Source organism: Delphinus delphis, chromosome 12 (genome assembly GCF_949987515.2).
Source record: "Delphinus delphis chromosome 12, mDelDel1.2, whole genome shotgun sequence".
Taxonomy (NCBI): domain Eukaryota; kingdom Metazoa; phylum Chordata; class Mammalia; order Artiodactyla; family Delphinidae; genus Delphinus; species Delphinus delphis.
In genome coordinates, this window is record NC_082694.2 from 71659579 (window position 1) to 71678161 (window position 18583).

The 18583-nt window shown below is 36.9% G+C and overlaps 1 protein-coding gene across 11 annotated transcripts in view; it reads left to right on the forward strand.

The window, feature by feature from the left end:
* The window catches only part of ITSN2 (intersectin 2), a 162287-nt gene that overhangs the window by 107274 nt on the left and 36430 nt on the right, over positions 1 to 18583 (forward strand). For 10 of the 11 annotated variants that reach the window (XM_060027011.1, XM_060027010.1, XM_060027009.1 and 7 more), the window contains 4 exons: positions 9335 to 9380; positions 9461 to 9582; positions 11302 to 11398; positions 11828 to 12019. In XM_060027011.1, the coding sequence (XP_059882994.1) occupies positions 9335 to 9380; positions 9461 to 9582; positions 11302 to 11398; positions 11828 to 12019 (457 nt within the window). Of the gene's footprint in view, positions 1 to 9334; positions 9381 to 9460; positions 9583 to 11301; positions 11399 to 11827; positions 12020 to 13716; positions 17211 to 18583 lie in introns of those variants that run through there. The other variant, XM_060027020.1, reaches the window with a different exon arrangement.

Sequence of the window (18583 nt, forward strand, 5' to 3'; positions counted from 1 at the left end):
TCTTTTTTTTTTTTTTTTTGAATTTTATTTATTATTTTTATAAATAAATATAAATAATAAGCAGGTTCTTATTAGTTATCCATTTTATACATATTAGTGTATACATGTCAATCCCAATCTCCTAATTCATCATACCACCACCACTTGCCCCCCTTGTTGTCCATACGTTTGTTCTCTACATCTGTGTCTCTATTTCTGCCCTGAAGACTGGTTCATCTGTACCATTTTTCTAAGTTCCACATATATGCATTAATATATGATATTTGTTTTTCTCTTTCTGACTTACTTCACTCTGTTTGACAGTCTCTAGATCCATCCATGTCTCAACAAATAACCCAATTTCGTTCCTTTTTATGGCTGAGTAATATTCCATTGTATATATGTACCACATCTTCTTTATCCATTCATCTGTTGATGGGCATGTAGGTTGCTTCCATGACCTGGGTATTGTAAATAGAGCTGCAATGAACATTGGGATGCATGTGTCTTTTTGAATTATGGTTTTCTCAGAGTATATGCCCAGTAGTGGGATTGCTGGATCATATGGTAATTCTGTTTTTAGTTGCTTAAGGAACCTCCATACTGTTCTCCATAGTGGCTGTATCAGTTTACATTCCCACCAACAGTGCAAGAGGGTTCCCTTTTCTCCACACCCTCTCCAGCATTTGCTGTTTGTAGATTTTCTGATGATGCCCATTCTAACTGGTGTGAGGTATTACCTCATTGTAGTTTTGATTTGCATTTCTCTAATAATCAGTGAGGTTGAGCAGCTTTTCACATGCCTCTTGGCCATCTGTATGTCTTCTTTGGAGAAATGTCTATTTAGGTCTTCTGGCCATTTTTGGATTGGGTTGTTGCTTTTTTAGTATTGAGCTGCGTGAGCTGTTTATATATTTTGGAGGTTAATCCTTTGTCTGTTGATTCGTTTGCAAATATTTTCTCCCATTCTAAGGGTTGTCCTTTCATCTTGTTTATGATTTCCTTTGCTGTGCAAAAACTTTGAAGTTTCATTAGGTCCCATTTGTTTATTTTTGTTTTTATTTCCATTACTCTAGGAGGTGGATCAAAAAAGATCTTGCTATGATTGATGTCAAAGAGTGTTACTCCTATGTTTTCCTCTAAGAGTTTTATAGTGTCCAGTCTTACATTTAGGTCTCTAATCCATTTTGAGTTTATTTTTGTGTGTGATGTTAGGGAGTGTTCTAATTTCATTCATTTACATGTAGCTGTCCAGTTTTCCCAGTACCACTTATTGAAGAGACTGTCTTTTCTCCATTGTATATCCTTGCCTCCTTTGTCATAGATTAGTTGACCATACATGCGTGGGTTTGTCTCTGGGCTTTCTATCCTGCTCCATTGATCTATATTTCTGTTTTTGTGCCAGTACCATATTGTCTTGATTACTATAGCTTTGTAGTATAGTCTGAAGTCAGGAAGTCTGATTCCTCCAGCTCTGCTTTTTTCCCTCAAGACTGCTTTGGCTTTTCGGGGTCTTTGTGTCTCCATACAAATTTTAAGATTTTTTGTTCTATTTCTGTAAAAAATGCCATTGGTAATTTGATAGGGATTGCATTGAATCTGTAGATTGCTTTGGGTAGTATAGTCATTTTCACAATATTGATTCTTACAATCCAAGAACATGGTATATCTCTCCATCTGTTTGTATCATCTTTAATTTCTTTCCTCAGTGTCTTATAGTTTTCTGCATACAGGTCTTTTGTCTCCCTAGGTAGGTTTATTCCTGGGTATTTTATTCTTTTTGTTGCAGTGGTAAATGGGAGTGTTTCCTTAATTTCTCTTTCAGATTTTTCATCATTAGTATATAGGAATGCAAGAGATTTCTATTCATTAATTGTGTATCCTGCAACTTTACCAGATTCATTGATTAGCTCTAGTAGTTTTCTGGTGGCATCTTTAGGATTCTCTATGTATAGTATCATGTCATCTGCAAACAGTCAGTTTTACATCTTCTTTTCCAATTTGTATTCCCTTTATTTCTTTTTCTTCTCTGATTGCCGTGTCCAAAACTGTGTTGAATAATAGTGGTGAGAGTGGACATCCTTGTCTTGTTCCTGATCTTAGAGGAAATGCTTTCAGTTTTTCACCATTAAGAATGACGTTTGCTGTGGGTTTGTCATATATGGCCTTTATTATGTTGAGGTAGGTTCCCTTTATGCCCACTTTCTGGAGAGTTTTCTATCATAAATGGGTGTTGAATTTTGTCAGAAGCTTTTTTTGCATCTATTGAGATGATCATACGGTTTTTCTTCTTCAGTTTGTTAATATGGTGTATCACATTGATTGATTTGCATATATTGAAGAATCCTTGCATCCCTGGGATAAATCCCACTTGATCATGGTGTATGATCCTTTTAATGTGTTGTTGGATTCTGTTTACTAGTATTTTGTGGAGGATTTTTGCATCTATATTCATGAGTGATCTTGGTCTGTAATTTTCTTTTTTTGTAGTATTTTTGTCTGGTTTTTGTATCAGGGCGATGGTGGCCTCACATAATGAGTTTGGGAGTGTTCCTTCCTCCGCAGTTTTTTGGAAGAGTTTGAGAAGGTTGGGTGTTAGCGCTTCTCTAAATGTTTGATAGAATTAACTTGTAAAGCCATCTGGTCCTGGACTTCTGTTTGTTGGAAGATTTTTAATCACAGTTTCAATTTTGTTACTTGTGATTGGTCTGTTCATATTTTCTATTTCTTCCTGGTTCAGTCTTGAAAGGTTGTACCTTTCTAAGAATTTGTCCATTTCTTCCAGGTTGTCCATTTTATTGGCATACTTTGTATTTCTGCAGTGTCTGTTGTAACTTCTCCTTTTTCATTTCTAATTTTATTGATTTGAGTCCTCTCCCTCTTTTACTGATGGGTCTGGCTAATGGTTTATCAATTTTGTTTATCTTCTGAAAGAACCAGCTTTTAGTTTTATTGATCTTTGCTATTGTTTTCTTTGTTTCTATTTCATTTATTTCTGCTCTGATCTTTATGATTTCTTTCCTTCCGCTAACTTTGGGTTTTGTTTCTTCTTCTTTCTCTAGTTCCTTTAGGTGTAAGGTTAGATTGTTTATTTGAGATTTTTCTTGTTTCTTGAGGTAGGATTGTATAGTTATAAACTTCCCTCTTAGAACTGTTTTTGCTGCATCCCATAGGTTTTCTTTTTTGTGGTTTTTTTACATCTTTATTGGAGTATAATTGCTTTACAATGGTGTGTTAGTTTCTGCTTTATAACAAAGTGAATCAGTTATGCATATACATATGTTCTCATATCTCTTCCCTCTTGCGTCTCCCTCCCTCCCACCCTCCCTATCCCACCCCTCCAGGCAGTCACAAAGCACCAAGCAGATCTCCCTGTGCTATGCGGCTGCCATCCCATAGGTTTTGGATCATCGTGTTTTCGTTGTCATTTGTTTCTAGGTATTTTTTGATTTCCTCTTTGATTTCTTCAGTGATCTCTTGGTTATTTAGTAACGTATTGTTTAGCCTCCATGTGTTTGTGTTTTTTACGTTTTTTTCCCCGTAATTGATTTCTAATCTCATAGCGTTGTGGTCAGAAAAGATGCTTGATATGATTTCAATTTTCTTAAATTTACTGAGGCTTGATTTGTGACCCAAGATGTGATCTGTCCTGGAGAATGTTCTATGTGCACTTGAGAAGAAAGTGTAATCTGCTGTTTTTGGATGGAATGTCCTGTAAATATCAATTAAATCTATCTGGTCTATTGTGTCATTTAAAGCTTGTGTTCCCTTATTAATTTTCTGTTTGGATGATCTGTCCATTGGTGTAAGTGAGGTGTTGAAGTCCCCCACTATTGCTGTGTTACTGTCGATTTCCTCTTTTATAGCTGTTAGCAGTTGCCTTATGTATTGAGGTGCTCCTATGTTGGGTGCATATGTATTTATAATTGTTATATCTTCTCCTTGGATTGATCCCTTCATCATTATGTAGTGTCCTTCCTTGTCTCTTGTAACATTCTTTATTTTAAAGTCTATTTTACCTGATAGGAGGATTCCTATTCCAGCTTAATTGATTTCCATTTGCATGAAATATCTTTTTCCATCCCCTCACTTTCAGTCTGTATGTGTCCCTAGGTCTGAAGTGGGTCTCTTGTAGACAACATATATGGGTCTTGTTTTTGTATCCATTCAGCAAGCCTGTGTCTTTAGGTTGGAGCATTTGATCCGTTCACATTTAAGGTAATTATCGATATGTATGTTCCTGTTACCATTTTCTTAATAGTTTTGGGCTTGTTTTCGTAGGTCCTTTTCTTCTGTTGTGTTTCCCACTTAGAGAAGTTCCTTTAGCATTTGTTGTAGAGCTGGTTTGGTGGTGCTGAATTCTCTTAGCTTTTGCTTGTCTGTAAAGCTTTTGATTTCTCCATCAAATCTGAATGAGATCCTTGCCGCATAGAGTAATCTTGGTTGTAGTTTCTTCCCTTTCATCACTTTAAGTATATCATGCCACTCCCTTCTAGCTTGTAGAGTTTCTGCTGAGAAATCAGCTGTTAACCTTATGGGAGTTCCCTTGTATATTATTTGTCGTTTTTCCCTTGCTGCTTTCAATAATTTTTCTTTGTCTTTAATTTTTGCCAATTTTTTTTTTTTTTTTTTTAATTTTTGCCAATTTGATTACTATGTGTCTCGGAGTGTTTCGCCTTGGGTTTATCCTGTATGGGACTCTCTGTGCTTCCTGGACTTGGGTGGCTATTTCCTTTCCCATGTTAGGGAAGTTTTCGACTATAATCTCTTCAAATGTTTCCTCGGGTCCTTTCTCTCTCTCTTCTCCTTCTGGGCCCCATATAATGCGAATGTTGTTGCATTTAGTGTTGTCTCAGAGGTCTCTTAGGCTGTTTTCAGTTCTTTTCATTCTTTTTTCTTTATTCTGTTCAGCAGCAGTGAATTCCAACATTCTGTCTTCCAGGTCACTTATCCGTTCTTCTGCCTCAGTTATTCTGCTGTTGATTCCTTCTAGTGTGGTTTTCTTTTCAGTTATTGTATTGTTCATCCCTGTTTGTTTGTTCTTTAATTCTCCTAGGTCTTTGTTAAACATTTCTTGCATCTTCTCGATCTTTGCCTCCATTCTTTTTCTGAGGTCCTGGATCATCTTCACTATCATTATTCTGAATTCTTTTTCTGGAAAGTTGCTTATCTCCACTTCATTTAGTTGTTTTTCTAGGGTTTTATCTTGCTCCTTCATCTGGTATATAGCCCTCTGCGTTTTCATCTTGTCTGTCTTTCTGTGAATGTGGTTTTTTGTTCCACAGCCTGCAGGATTGTCTTTATTTTATTTATTTATTTATTTTTGGCTGTGTTGGGTCTTCGTTGCTGCACGTGGGCTTTCTCTAGTTGCGGTGAGTGGGGGCTACTCTTCATTTGCGGTGTGTGGTCTTCTCATTGTGGTGGCTTCTCTTGTTGCAGAGCACAGGCCCTAGGCACACGGACTTCAGTTGTTGTGGCTCATGGGCTCTCGAGTGCAGGCTCAATAGTTGTGGTGCACGGGCTTAGTTGCTCCAAGGCATGTGGGATCTTCCTGGACTAGAGATCAAACCCACGTCCCCTGCATTGGCAGGCAGATTCTTATCCACTGCACCATCAGGGAAGCCCCAAATAACATGCTTTTAATGAAAAACAACTATGTATTCCTCCCTCACCAAAAAAGTTTAGTGAAAAGAATGGTATATTCTTTTGGTTGAAGTATATGAAGAAAATTCACCCTCACGCATATATGAGAGGAAACAGAAATGTGTTAATAACATTTGCAGATATCTGCAGATACTCTTCTTTGATAGTACTACATCAAAACTTGAGAACTAGATTGTTGTAGGTTGGTTGTAGGTTGGTTGTTGCAACATGGAATCTGAAGCCATATCAGTGAACATTTCTTACTGTAACATTAAATTCACCAGTCTGTTTTGCACACTGAATATGGTAACACCATTCATTGGTCATTTGGGAAATATTGAATCCCTGAATTATGCAAATATTCCCCATATTGCTACATTTCATCATATAATATTAAGAAAATCACATTTGTGGCTGAAAGACTGAAACATAAGACATGACACCATAAAACTCCTTGAAGAGATCACAGGCAAAACATTCTCTGACATTAATCATACCAATATTTTCTTAGGTCAGTCTCCCAAAGCAATAAAGATAAAAACAAAAATAAACAAATGGGACCTAATCCACCTTACAGACTTTTGCACAGCAAGGGAAACCATAAACAAAATGAAAAGACAACCTACAGAATGGCAGAAAATATTTGCAAACAGTTCAACAGAAAAGGGCTTAATTTCCAATATATACAAACAGCTCATACAACTCAACAACAACCAAAAACAAACAATCAGAAAATGGGGAGAAGACTTAAATAGACATTTCTCCAAAGAAGAAATACAGATGGCCAATACGCACATGAAAACATGCTCAGCATTGCTAATTATTAAAGAATTGCAAATCAAAACTGCAATGAAGTACCACTTTACACTGGTCAGAATGGCCATCATTAAAAAGTCTACAGGTAACAAATTCTGAAGAGGTTGTGGAGAAAATGGAACCCTCCTACACTGTTGGTGGGAATGTAAATTGATTCAGCCACTATGGAGAACAGTATGGGGAGGTTCCTCAGAAAACTAAAAATCGAATTACCATATGATCCTGCAACCCCACTCCTGGGCATATATCCAGACAAAACTATAATTCAAAAAGATACATGCAGGGGGAGGGATAAATTGGGAGATTGGGATTGACATATACACACTACTATATATAAAATAGACAACTAATAAGGACCTCCTGGGAACAGGGGACTCTACTCAATACTCTGTAATGACCTATATGGGAAAAGAATGTAAAAAAAAAAAGATGTATGTATATGTGTAACTGATTCACTTTGCTGTACAGCAGAAACTAACACAACATTGTAAATCAACTATACTCCAATAAAAATTAAAAGAAAAAAGATACATGCACCCTTGTGTTCATAGCAGCACTGTTCACAATGGGTAAGACATGGCAGCAACCTAAATGTCCATCAGCAGATGAATGGATAAAAATATGTGGCATATATACATATATATATATATGTATGTATGTATGTATGTATGGAATGGAATTCTACTCAGTCATAAAAAAGAATGGAATAATGCCATTTGCAGCAACATGGATGCAACTAGAGATTATCATACTAAGTGAAGTAAGTCAGAAAGAGAAAGATAAATACCATATGGTATCATTTATATGTGGAATCTAAAATGTAACACAAATGAACCTATCTATGAAACAGAAACAGACTCACAGACATAGAGAACAGACTTGTGGTTGCCAAAGGGGAGGGGGTTGCAGGAGGGATGGAGTTAGGAGGTCGGGGTTAGCAGATGTAAGCCACTGTATATAGAGTAGATACATAACAAGGTCCTACTGTATAGCACAGGGAACTGTATTCAATATCCTATGATAGGGACTTCCCTGGTGGCACAGTGGTTAAGAATCCACCTGCCAATGCAGGGGACACGGGTTCGAGCCCTGGTCCGGGAAGATCCCACATGCCACGGAGCAACTAAGCCCGTGCACCACAACTACTAAGCCTGTGCTCTAGAGCCTGAGAGCCACAACTACTGAAGCCCGCGCGCCTAGACAAAGAGTAGCCCCACTTGCCGCCACTACAGAAAGCCTGCGCACAGCAAGGAAGACCCAACGCAGCCAAATAAATAAATAAAATTAATTTTTTAAAAATCCTATGATAAACCATAATGGAAAAAATGTTAAAAAAAGAATATATATGTATAACTGAATCACTTTGCTGTACAACAGGAATGAACACAACATTGTAAATCAACCATACTTCACTAAAAAGTAAATCACATTTGTTAACATAGGAACGTCCTTAAGTACTTTGAAGTGGTCAAGCTCATGGTGGTAGATACCAGGTTTCCCTTGAAAGCTTGAGTTTTATTGTTGGCAGAAATCCTGTCAGCTCTTTAACTTGAAGGGACAGATTTACTTCATCCATCTTTGAGCAAATGTCTGCTAAATCTCAAGTCTGAATAATTTGTCATTAGTCATTTTTTCACATAAAAACGCTGTTCCATGAAAAATCTAGTTGACACAATTTAATCACCTAAGGCTTTTCCGTGAGACAACCCTTGTACTTCAGTGTGCAGCAGAAGTGCTTTGGGCACACTTCATTTCGCCACCCAGACTCTTGAAAAGATGTGTACCTGAGGATTAGGATTCAGTAAACTTTTTACTGCTTGATCAAGGACATGCTTAAGTGAAACTGGCCTTGTTTTCCTGTGAGCATGTGGCTGTGAAGAGTATTACGACTACTAGTATTATTTGGCACCACTGCTGTGATTTGTGCTAAGGCATCAGCAATTTTACCCACCAGTGTAAATGTCAGTACAGCAAAAGAGGCAAATAATAATGTCCTAGTACTGTTATGAAAGTAGTTTTTATCTTCCAGACCCCTGAAAGGGGCTGGAAGGACTGCCCCCAGGGATCCACAAACCACACATTGAGAACCACTGAGACTGCTTAGGTTGGCTTCTGGCTCTGCCACTTAGAGGCTAGGTGACCTTGGATAAGTTACTTCATTCACCTTTCTATGTTTCACTTTCCTTCTCTGTAACATGGGGATAATCATAATTACTTAATAGTGTTATTGCAAAAATTAACTAAGTGAATATATGTAAAATTCTTGCAACACTGCCTGTTACATAGTAAGTACTCAAGAAATGTTAGCTGTTGACTACCATCAACTCTGCTTGGGTGCTTTTACTACAGTTGTGTCCACTAAGAGAAAAGGAAATTTAACTGCTTCCCTCGTCTTGCTCATCCTATAAAGTCAAACAGGTCATAGTTGCTGGGGTATCATGCGTTTTTTGTTCTTAGGTCAAGTTCAGGAGGAACGTGGCAAAAAATTTAAATTATCATTACCTTGTGTGCAGCAGGAGCTAAACTCACATATGCCTTAACATACCCAGAGCACATTTGTTTTATGTGGTAGACACTGATTCTAACCACATTGATACATGAAATGTATTTGTGTTTATGTTTAATATTCAGGAAAGATTCAGAATATGAGCTATTCCTGTTGAGTCAGTGGATGCCAGCATCAGCTACTTGTATATAATGTATTCTGTCAGAACCAGATCTCCCCATAAGTGTTGGATTCTTAATTTATTTGATTAATGTAGGTTAATCATTATTTTGCTCTTACTTGAAAGAAACAAGGACCCTGGGAATTAGAAATCTCTAGTTCCTAATAGCCTTTGTACTTTTACATCTAGATTGTTGGAAAATGATAAAACAGTATATCTTTTCCTTACAGGATTTTGGGAGTGCTAGCAAATCTGGAACATCAAACAAGAAACCTGGTATGTATAATAATGAAGCTGAAAAACTACTAAAGTGTTTAGTAGTCTTGAATTCAGTTTCTTATTTTTCTTCTTTTCAGAGATTGCTCAAGTAACTTCAGCATATGTGGCTTCTGGTTCTGAACAGCTTAGCCTTGCACCAGGACAGTTAATATTAATTCTAAAGAAAAATACAAGTGGCTGGTGGCAAGGGGAGTTACAGGTAATAACCTTTAAATAACGTTTATTAATTTTATTATAAAAGTAATGCATGCTCATTAGAAAAATAAGGTTAATAAAAATTTTAGATCACCTATAATCATACCACTTGGAGGTGGTCATTATTACCATTTTAGTATCTTACGTTTCTCTCTTTTGCCTGTTTATTTTTAGCACAGTTGATGTTACAAGTAACAATATGAAGGGTAATTTCCCTAAAGACATAATTGTTTTCCAATAATAGCTGTTTTAATAAACCACAGGACACCTTCTTAAAGGAAAGCTTAACATCATCTTTGCCTGGGATAACCCCAGGCTTGCGGCATAACTTCCAGACTGAGCGCTAAGAAAATACTATTCACTGGACAGTCCCCCCCACCCCCACAGTCTTACGTTTTTGAAACAGCAGTGCAAGGAAAGGAGCTGCAGGAGTGAATGAGCCTGGTTTTTTCATAAAATGTTAACAGAGATAGTAATTGCATGTTTTGATACAGAAAGAGGAGTTCTTTTCTCACTCCTAAAATTTCCTTACTAGTTAAAACTAAAAAGCATTTTAGGATTAAAAGGTGATGACAGGTGTAAGAGCTGGATTTTTACGTGAAATTGATACATGATTGTAATATGGAGGATTAATTTAGCGTCATTCTTGCAAATCAAGGTCTTACAGTTTCTAAAGAAAAGTGGAGGTTGAAAATTCAGTATCTTCTTGACTAACCCCCTGAAATTTCACCTTCTGATTTGCTTTGAAGATTGACCCAACTAAGTGGGAGATGTGGCTTTCCACAAATTTTGTTCATGATCTCCTGATTAATTATTAGCAAAGCCCCAAGAGGTATTTACTGTGAGCTATGTCATTAAGTGTTGACTTGAACTTACTAGGAGAACATTAGAAAGGTTTTTTTAGTTTATAAATATTATTTGTGTGAAATATGCAGAGAAATTTGAGCCTGAAAGATCTCCAAATAGACTTCTACAAATAGTGTTGAGATGCATATTGACTCTTCCAGCTGCTTAATACTGACGTGGAAGGCCAGTGCAGAATTCAGGTGTTCACAAGACACCCTCACTTCTAACATCAGTCATAAGTTTGGAGGTCCCCAAGACCACTCCCGAGTTCAGTAATTCTCCATAAGGGCTCACAGAAGGCTATTATACTCATGGTTATGGATTATTACAGCAAAAGGATTTAGATTAAAATCAGCCAAGGGAAGAGATGTATGGGGCAGAGTTCAGGCAGATTCCAAACACAGAGCTTGCAGTTGTCCTCTGCCCATGGAGTCGTGGACATCATTAAATCCTCCTGGCAACAATAGCCATGGAGTATTGCCAAGCAAAGCAGCTCACTTGAGCCTTGGTTTCCAGAGTGTTTACTGGGGCTCCATCACGTAGACACAGTTGACTGCCCACATGACTGAACTCAGTCCCCAGTCCCTCCAGAGGTTGAGTTCATACTATGACCCGGAGGGCCCACCATAAATCACATGGTTAGGCTATCTGGCTTGGTTAAGGCCCCCACGTAAAGTGAGACACTCTTAACAGTCAAGACCTTCCAGAGGTTTAGAGATTACCTCATTACCTTCCAGGAGCCAAAGGCAAAGACCAGACCTCTCTTTGGGCAAGTTTAAATTCTTTACTACACAGCCAGGGTTTTTCTTATTTTTAGTTTATGTCTCAATAATTGTCTTTAGTCTCATCTTTTATATTCTTTTTGCTAATTTTATAGGCCAGAGGAAAAAAGCGACAGAAGGGATGGTTCCCTGCCAGCCATGTTAAACTTTTGGGTCCAAGCAGTGAAAGAACTACAGCTGCCTTTCATCCTGGTATGGAAATGGGTTTACTTTTATTTCATCTTAGAGAAGTTTTGTTACAACTTAGCACTTCTTAGATTAGCTGATTCTTTGAAAAATATTTTAAAATTTGTTCTTTCCTTACCTCTGCCTAAAAGTAATATTGCAATGAGAACTTCCTTTCTAAAAAGTTCTGTGTAGAAACAGCCAGCTGTTCGGTGATACTTGAACTACCTCACTCATTGACATATTTTAATTGCTATACCATCATACTTTAAAGCAAACCAGCTGCTTGGATTTCTAACTGCATTTGGGAAATTCTTGTTTTTGTAAAACAGGGAATGGGGGAAGGAGGGTGGGAGAAAACAGCTAAAGGGAAATTTTAGCTGAATTTTAACATATGATCCTTGTAGGAATAATTATTTTGTTTAATTTGTTACTTCGTTGTTCTTTTTCTGGTAGTGTGTCAGGTGATCGCCATGTATGACTATATAGCAAATAATGAGGATGAGCTAAATTTCTCCAAGGGGCAACTTATTAATGTTTTGAACAAAGATGATCCTGACTGGTGGCAAGGAGAAATCAATGGGGTGACTGGTCTCTTTCCTTCAAATTATGTTAAGATGACAACAGACACGGATCCAAGTCAGCAGTGTGAGTAATATCAAATTATTTACTTCTTAACTAGTGCATAAGCTTTAATGTGCAACATGGCATTCATTACTGCTCTGAATCAGATCTTAAACTTAGCACGCTTAGCAAATGTTATATTAACGTTTAAAGTAAGAAAATATAACAGGAAACTTTCACAAGTTAAGAAGTTATACTGCTTTTTTTCAAATACTTTCTTCCTAGCTTCAGACCCTACTATTAGATTTTATCTGAAAAAAGTTCTAATTCCCTCATGGGTTCTTTGGTATGATAACAGTCTATACTGCAACTTCCCTTTACACCAGCCTTTTTCAGCTTAACAAAGAGTAGCTGGCAATTACCCTATTCACCTATTCAAAATGACCCTTTTAGTGTACAGGTGCTATTAATTTTGCAACCTTCTCATTTATTTCCCACCTTTTTACATATCATCCAGCTTAGAAAATTTAAAAGAAAATTATAAAATTTATTTTATAAAGTGCTTGCAAAACTCATTAGGTGATTTTTTTAGGTAGATAACTCATACTGCAAGAGATATATGAATTAAGATCTATCTCACTACTTTTACAGCAAGCGTCCAGATCCCAATGTATGAGATTCGGTATTACATAAAATTATCTCTTGGTAGTTACCTAGCCCTTCTTATATTTGAGAATAAACATAGCATTAATAATTAGAGAATAAACAGTACTTGGAAATATTTTTTACTTTTATAAAATAGATGTCACTTTTCCCCACCCTTTTGATTTTTTTGTCTTCTTAAATAAAATATATCATGATTTATATTTTTATCATTCTTGTGAAATTATCTAAAAGCTGTAGCCTTTCGTTTTAACTTAGCTTCTAAGAACATGTAAATGGTAAAAAGCTGAGATGTGTTTATGATTCAGCACAAGTATTGTGAATTTACTTTGTACTATATCTATAATTTTAAAATATTAGTGCATTATTTTCGCTTCAGAGCTTATAAGATCGTTCTGATTTTGGGAGAAGACTTTTCTTTAGATAAAGCAACTGAATTTCCCAATTTGGAGGTGGAGTCCAGTTTTTTATGGTTTGAATATTCCTAAAAGTATCTCAGGGTTTCAGGAGAGGTAGTAAAGAAAATTATAACAACTTGGATTACCTAAATGAATGACCATTTTTAAACTCTGCTGATGGTTTGGCAGTTTTCAGTGCTTGCCAGTTTATCTGATTAATTAGAAATACCTGAGGTGTCTTTCCTGGACCTGAGAGAGGAAGGTACTTTTCAAACCTACTGGGTCTGGAAGATCTTGGACTAAGTGATCCCTGGAGGCATTCTGGTTTGTCAGTACATTTGGCTTTTATAGTGTCTACAATGTAAAGTGATAGTTTTCCGAAGGTTTTGTTGTTGTTTATCTTGTTTTTCAGTGGCGGAACTTTTTTCCAATTAAGTCGTATATAATAAGGAATACAAAGAACAGATAGAAGCTGTTCTAAAGGAAGAACAGCCAGGAGTGTATGAGTCAGTGAAAACTGGTTAAGTTTTAGACTATCATTTGTGTTTCTGTAGCCCTTATAAATTATCACTTGCATTTTATTATGTAGTTAGGATATTTTCTAAAGGTTGAGAATTTTAATAGTTCAAATTTGTTGATGTTGCGTGTAATCGGTAGAATTTTTTCTCACCCACTTGATTTGCTTTATGTTCATTTTATTCCTCATTTTTCTTTTTATAGGACCCAATGTTGTCTTCCAGTGTGAAAGCACCCCAGAGACCCACTATCCAAGTTTGACTCTAGCGTGGAGGCAGGGCAGGCAGCCCTGATCAAATATCTCCTACACAATTCGTTAACTTCGTTCGAATGTTAGAGCCACTTGTGATTATTTCTTCGTGTTTCTAATTTACAGTTAAAATTTACTTGTAACAAGTTAAAGGATAGTGGGTCTTTGTGTGGCTTTCCCTGCTGTTCACTCTGGCATCCTTGAGCATTTTTCTTCTTTTTTAATTTGGTAATTGTAGGTCATTAGCATGCATGTTGAGTTTGCCCTTACATGGTGGGAGTTCAAACACACAAAGACCCACTATTTGCACAGACTTTTCTCGCTGGTTTGGAATGGGCTGCCATGCTTTTCTAATGTTATTGCAACATGTATATTCATTACAGAATTCAGAATTGCTTATGTTTTGCTATTATATTTGATCTAATCTTAATCACAGTGAGCTCTTAATTGGTTCAATATGTGATTTGTCCCTTAATGTGCACTGTTTATTACTTTCTAATATGCCACTATGAGTACCAATATTTAAATTTGTTTAAAGGCCAAGAAGTGGAAATATCCTTTTCTCTATTTTCTGTGTATTTTGGGGTGGGAGCAATAACACTTTGAGGGAGCTTTTATTATCTCACAGAAGAGGAAAGTGGCCTGCCCCAGCCATATGTGCAGAGCAGGGTATGTTTTATCTGTTCCGGCTGCCCAAGAATGAGTCCTGTGCATGGGAGTTCCCTTGGGATCTCTGGTCTGGGCTCATGAAGAAGCTTCATGTGCTGCAGCGGTCAGTTGTTACTTCTTTACTAATGAGCTAAAAATGGATTATTTTTGAGGAATGAAAGGCTCCCTTCGTTGACCATGAGATATGAAACCTTCCCTTCCTTAGAGCATTTATATCTGTACATTTTGAAGTCAGAATTCATGTTATCTATTTTAATTAGGTGACTGCTTGTCCCAGGTCACAAAGGGACACTGGTTGACACTCTTCTTAATGTATTTAGTAAAGAACATAAGGAATCCTTGAAGAATTTAAATGCCCATGAAGCAGGCAGACAGTCTCTGTCCAGTTGAGAATGAATTCAGTGAAGGAAACGTGTGAGAGCTGGCATTCCTCTATGTCCATGAAGCTGCTTTGTGGCTAGAGGGTTGATTTTACCATTCAGAATTCTCTGGCTACTATCTATTATTCAACCACATTGGCTACTTTGGCATAGGATTTTACTTCTTTTCCTTGAATGGAAAACTTTTAAAGATAATAAACATTATTATAAACTAATAAACGTGAGAGTACTTAGCTGAAACAAAAGGGAGTTTTAGTGGACAGTATTAAACTATATTTGAAAATCAATGAGAAGTTTATGCAATTAAAATGTTTACAAACTGCAGTGCAATCTACTGTTTATGAATGTCCAAGTATTATCAGGAAAAGTGTACATACAATCACAGAGTCTTATTTCCTCACACAGTTCTTTAAGAAGAGTGAAATATGTTTTTATATATCTGAGTTTTAAGTTAGAGGCATATCTTGTGCAATATTTGTGTAAATGAGCCTATTCATTATAAATGAATGATTTTAGTCATACATTGCCTAAATCATAACTTCGCAACACTTGAGAAAGAATCAACAGTTTAGTTAGAACGTCACAAGGTTCAAATGTCTGTGTTCCAAAATACTTCACATCATTGGGATGTATGGTGATATGTGTGTGTGCTCCCTGAGGCAGGGATTTCTAGCTATTAGACCACCTCAACTTTTAGCATTTGGCATCATCATGATACTTTGTTTTTTTGGTTTTTTTTTGCGGTACGCGGGCCTCTCACTGTTGTGGCCTCTCCCGTTGAGGAGCACAGGCTCTGGACGCGCAGGCTCAGCAGCCATGGCTCACAGGCCCAGCCGCCCCGCGGCATGTGGGATCTTCCCGGACCAGGGCACGAACCTGTGTCCCCTGAATCGGCAGGCAGACTCTCAACCACTGCGCCACCAGGGAAGCCCTACCATGATACTTTTATAAAACATGACATATAGGAAAGCAATAATACCATTTTACAGGTGGCATAACAGATTTGCCTGCAGTCACTGAAGGGTAGAGTATAAAGACTGAGTCCTTGTGAATTCAACTGATCTTCTAAATTGTACAGTTTACTTGGTCTTGCCTTTTATTTTCTGAACTTTTTGCTTTTGCAACCGTTATTTGGGTTCAAATTAAGGGCAGTTACTTTAAATCCATTTTAAACCCTGAGGTTAGAAATTAGACCACTTAATTAGTCACATGATTTGGTGTAACATTTTCTCCTTATAATTTTGAATTTGGGTTTATTTAATACACTGATAAATTATTTCAAAAGTATTTTTGTAGCTCAAATTGCTTCACTTTTACACTGATAAATATAGTTTATTAAGAATGACATTCAGTAGAGCTTAGTGTCTGTAAATCAGTTTGCAAGTAATATATTCATCAGGTACCTATGGACTAAATCACATAATGGCATATTTAAGCTAAGTGTCTGGGAAATAAATTTACTGTATTTACAAAAATACCCCTCTTTGTTTAGGTATTTTGTCATATATTTGAGAAGAAACTAAAAGTAAAGGAAATGGTATGACATATAATAATAACTTGTCCTTAAAAGAGCATGCAGTCCTTTGCAATACCTCGTATTCAGCCACGTATTTGTTCTCATTCAGTATAAGAGGCAGCTTTCCATTTACTTAGAAAGCAACATAGAAAGCAACATTGGAAGGAGTTTATCAGGAACATAAAATTTTAGAATGAACAAATCTGAACCCTGTAGGAGGTAAAGAATGAAAATTTATTTAAAAATTGCAATATGTGCTGATCATTTTTAAGGTATATGATTAAACCTGATAGGTTTTTCAGCAATGAAAAAATCAGTTCTAAGACCAAAGCTGATTTTTTTAGAACACTTGAAAATCTAAATCCACCCTACCTGTTGTATAGTTTCCTCTAAAACTTTATCCTAAGGAATCATTTAAAAATAATACAACTATTAAAACAATGTAACTGCTATTTTAGTGTTTTAAAATATAATATGAATACTGATAGTTTAAAATAAAGGAACTGGGGGGGAGGAAAAGTAGAGAAAGAAATGCCAATTTCAGTCCAAAGCTTTATTTGCCAAATTTTCTTAGGATGAATTTTACCAGGTTATAAATTCTTGTAAATAGAATCTATAATGGAAATACTGAGAGACTTTTGCGTGAAGTGGCATTATTGGATGCTGCTGTGATGCTACTGTAATGTAATAAATTATTAAATTGTTGCAAAGTGCTGTTTTTTTGCCTTAAATTTTTATTTTGTGCGTCTTGAAAATTATAGTATTAAAGGTCTTGAGATTTGTGCAAATGCTGGAAACGCTTGGCATGAGGTCATCCGTTTTTATTTTTACAAAATTGTAATATAACTATGCAAGTGTGTTTATTAAAAGGACACAAACTACATTACTTGTATTGTGTATTTCTTTTGAAGCATCCTTTAAAACTAATTGTTTATATATAGTCCTGGTTGAATTTCTTTGGAATGTCTCTTTTTCCGTAACATAGTCTCTGGGTCCAGACCAGCAAATTGTTTTATAGTAGGGGGACAAAAGAAAATTTTAAGTGGTAAAGATTGAGATAGTTTGATCCAAGATAAGCATATGTATCTCAAAAGCAAAAGAAATTTTGATTTGAAAGTAAAAGAAAATATAATCTAGGATAGTAATAGACTACTATGTTATTTATAATTTTTATTCTGACTTTTTCTCCAAAAAGATTGGAAGGAATTTACAATACTCACTGCAAACGTAGACTAAGATATTTATACTACAAAGTAAGAGTCTGTATGCAGTGAAAGAAACTGAAGTGGTTGCTTGGGGGGTACCAGAGTTAAGCAGAGTTTTACAGTTAAATAATCATGTTGGTGGTTTCACCTTGAGTGAAAAAAAACATGGATCAAAATCCAACCCATCCATCAATGTCTGACATCAACAGTCTCTTTCCAAAATCTTTCCTCATCTCTGGAAAGTCATTCAACTAACATATGTTGAGTATTTGCATAAGCAAATGCAGAGTACTAGGTGCTGAGAATATGAAAATGAGTGCCAGGTGGTCCTGGCCTCAGGTAGTGCCTAACTCTGTGAGGGAATCAGGCACGTACGCAGATAAGTATAAAACAGCCTGCTGAGCACACTGATAGATATTACTGGGCACCAAGAGAGTACAGAGGAGGAATACCTAACTCAACCGTAGATTGGTGAATTAGAGAGGACTTCCTGGAGGAGGCAACTGCCAGAGTCATAAGATAAGTAGGAGTAAGCCAGATTGGAGGGTGGGATGGTGGAGAGTGTGATGGAAACAAGCAGCAGCCAGGCGGAGGAGGAGAGGTGCGTTTATAAGAAGTTCATTATTGCTGGAGTGGAAGTGGAAAGCCAGCGACACTGAATGCTGACGCTTGAGAGCAGATGGAGGGCTAAACCAGAGATTCCTAGCTTGGCTGCTCATTGGAATCACCTGGGGACCTTTAACAAGCTATTGATGCCTGAGTCCCGATTTAAATGGCCTGTGGTGGGGCCTGGGTGTGGGGAGTTTTAAGAACTCCTCAGGTGATTCTGATATGAAGCCAAGGTGGAGAAAAAGTCATGAAACTGAGTTAAGGCTTGTTTCTGAGGGAATCTTGGCAGGAGTTGGGGGTTGATGGGATGCGTGGTCAGGTGGAAGGTCAGTTTGACTTCCAAGTTTGTATCTTGGTGACAGGGCGGAATCATGGTGCCACCAGCTACAGTAAAGAATCGGAGTTGGGGGAAGATGAGTTTAGTTTTGACTGCACAGTACCT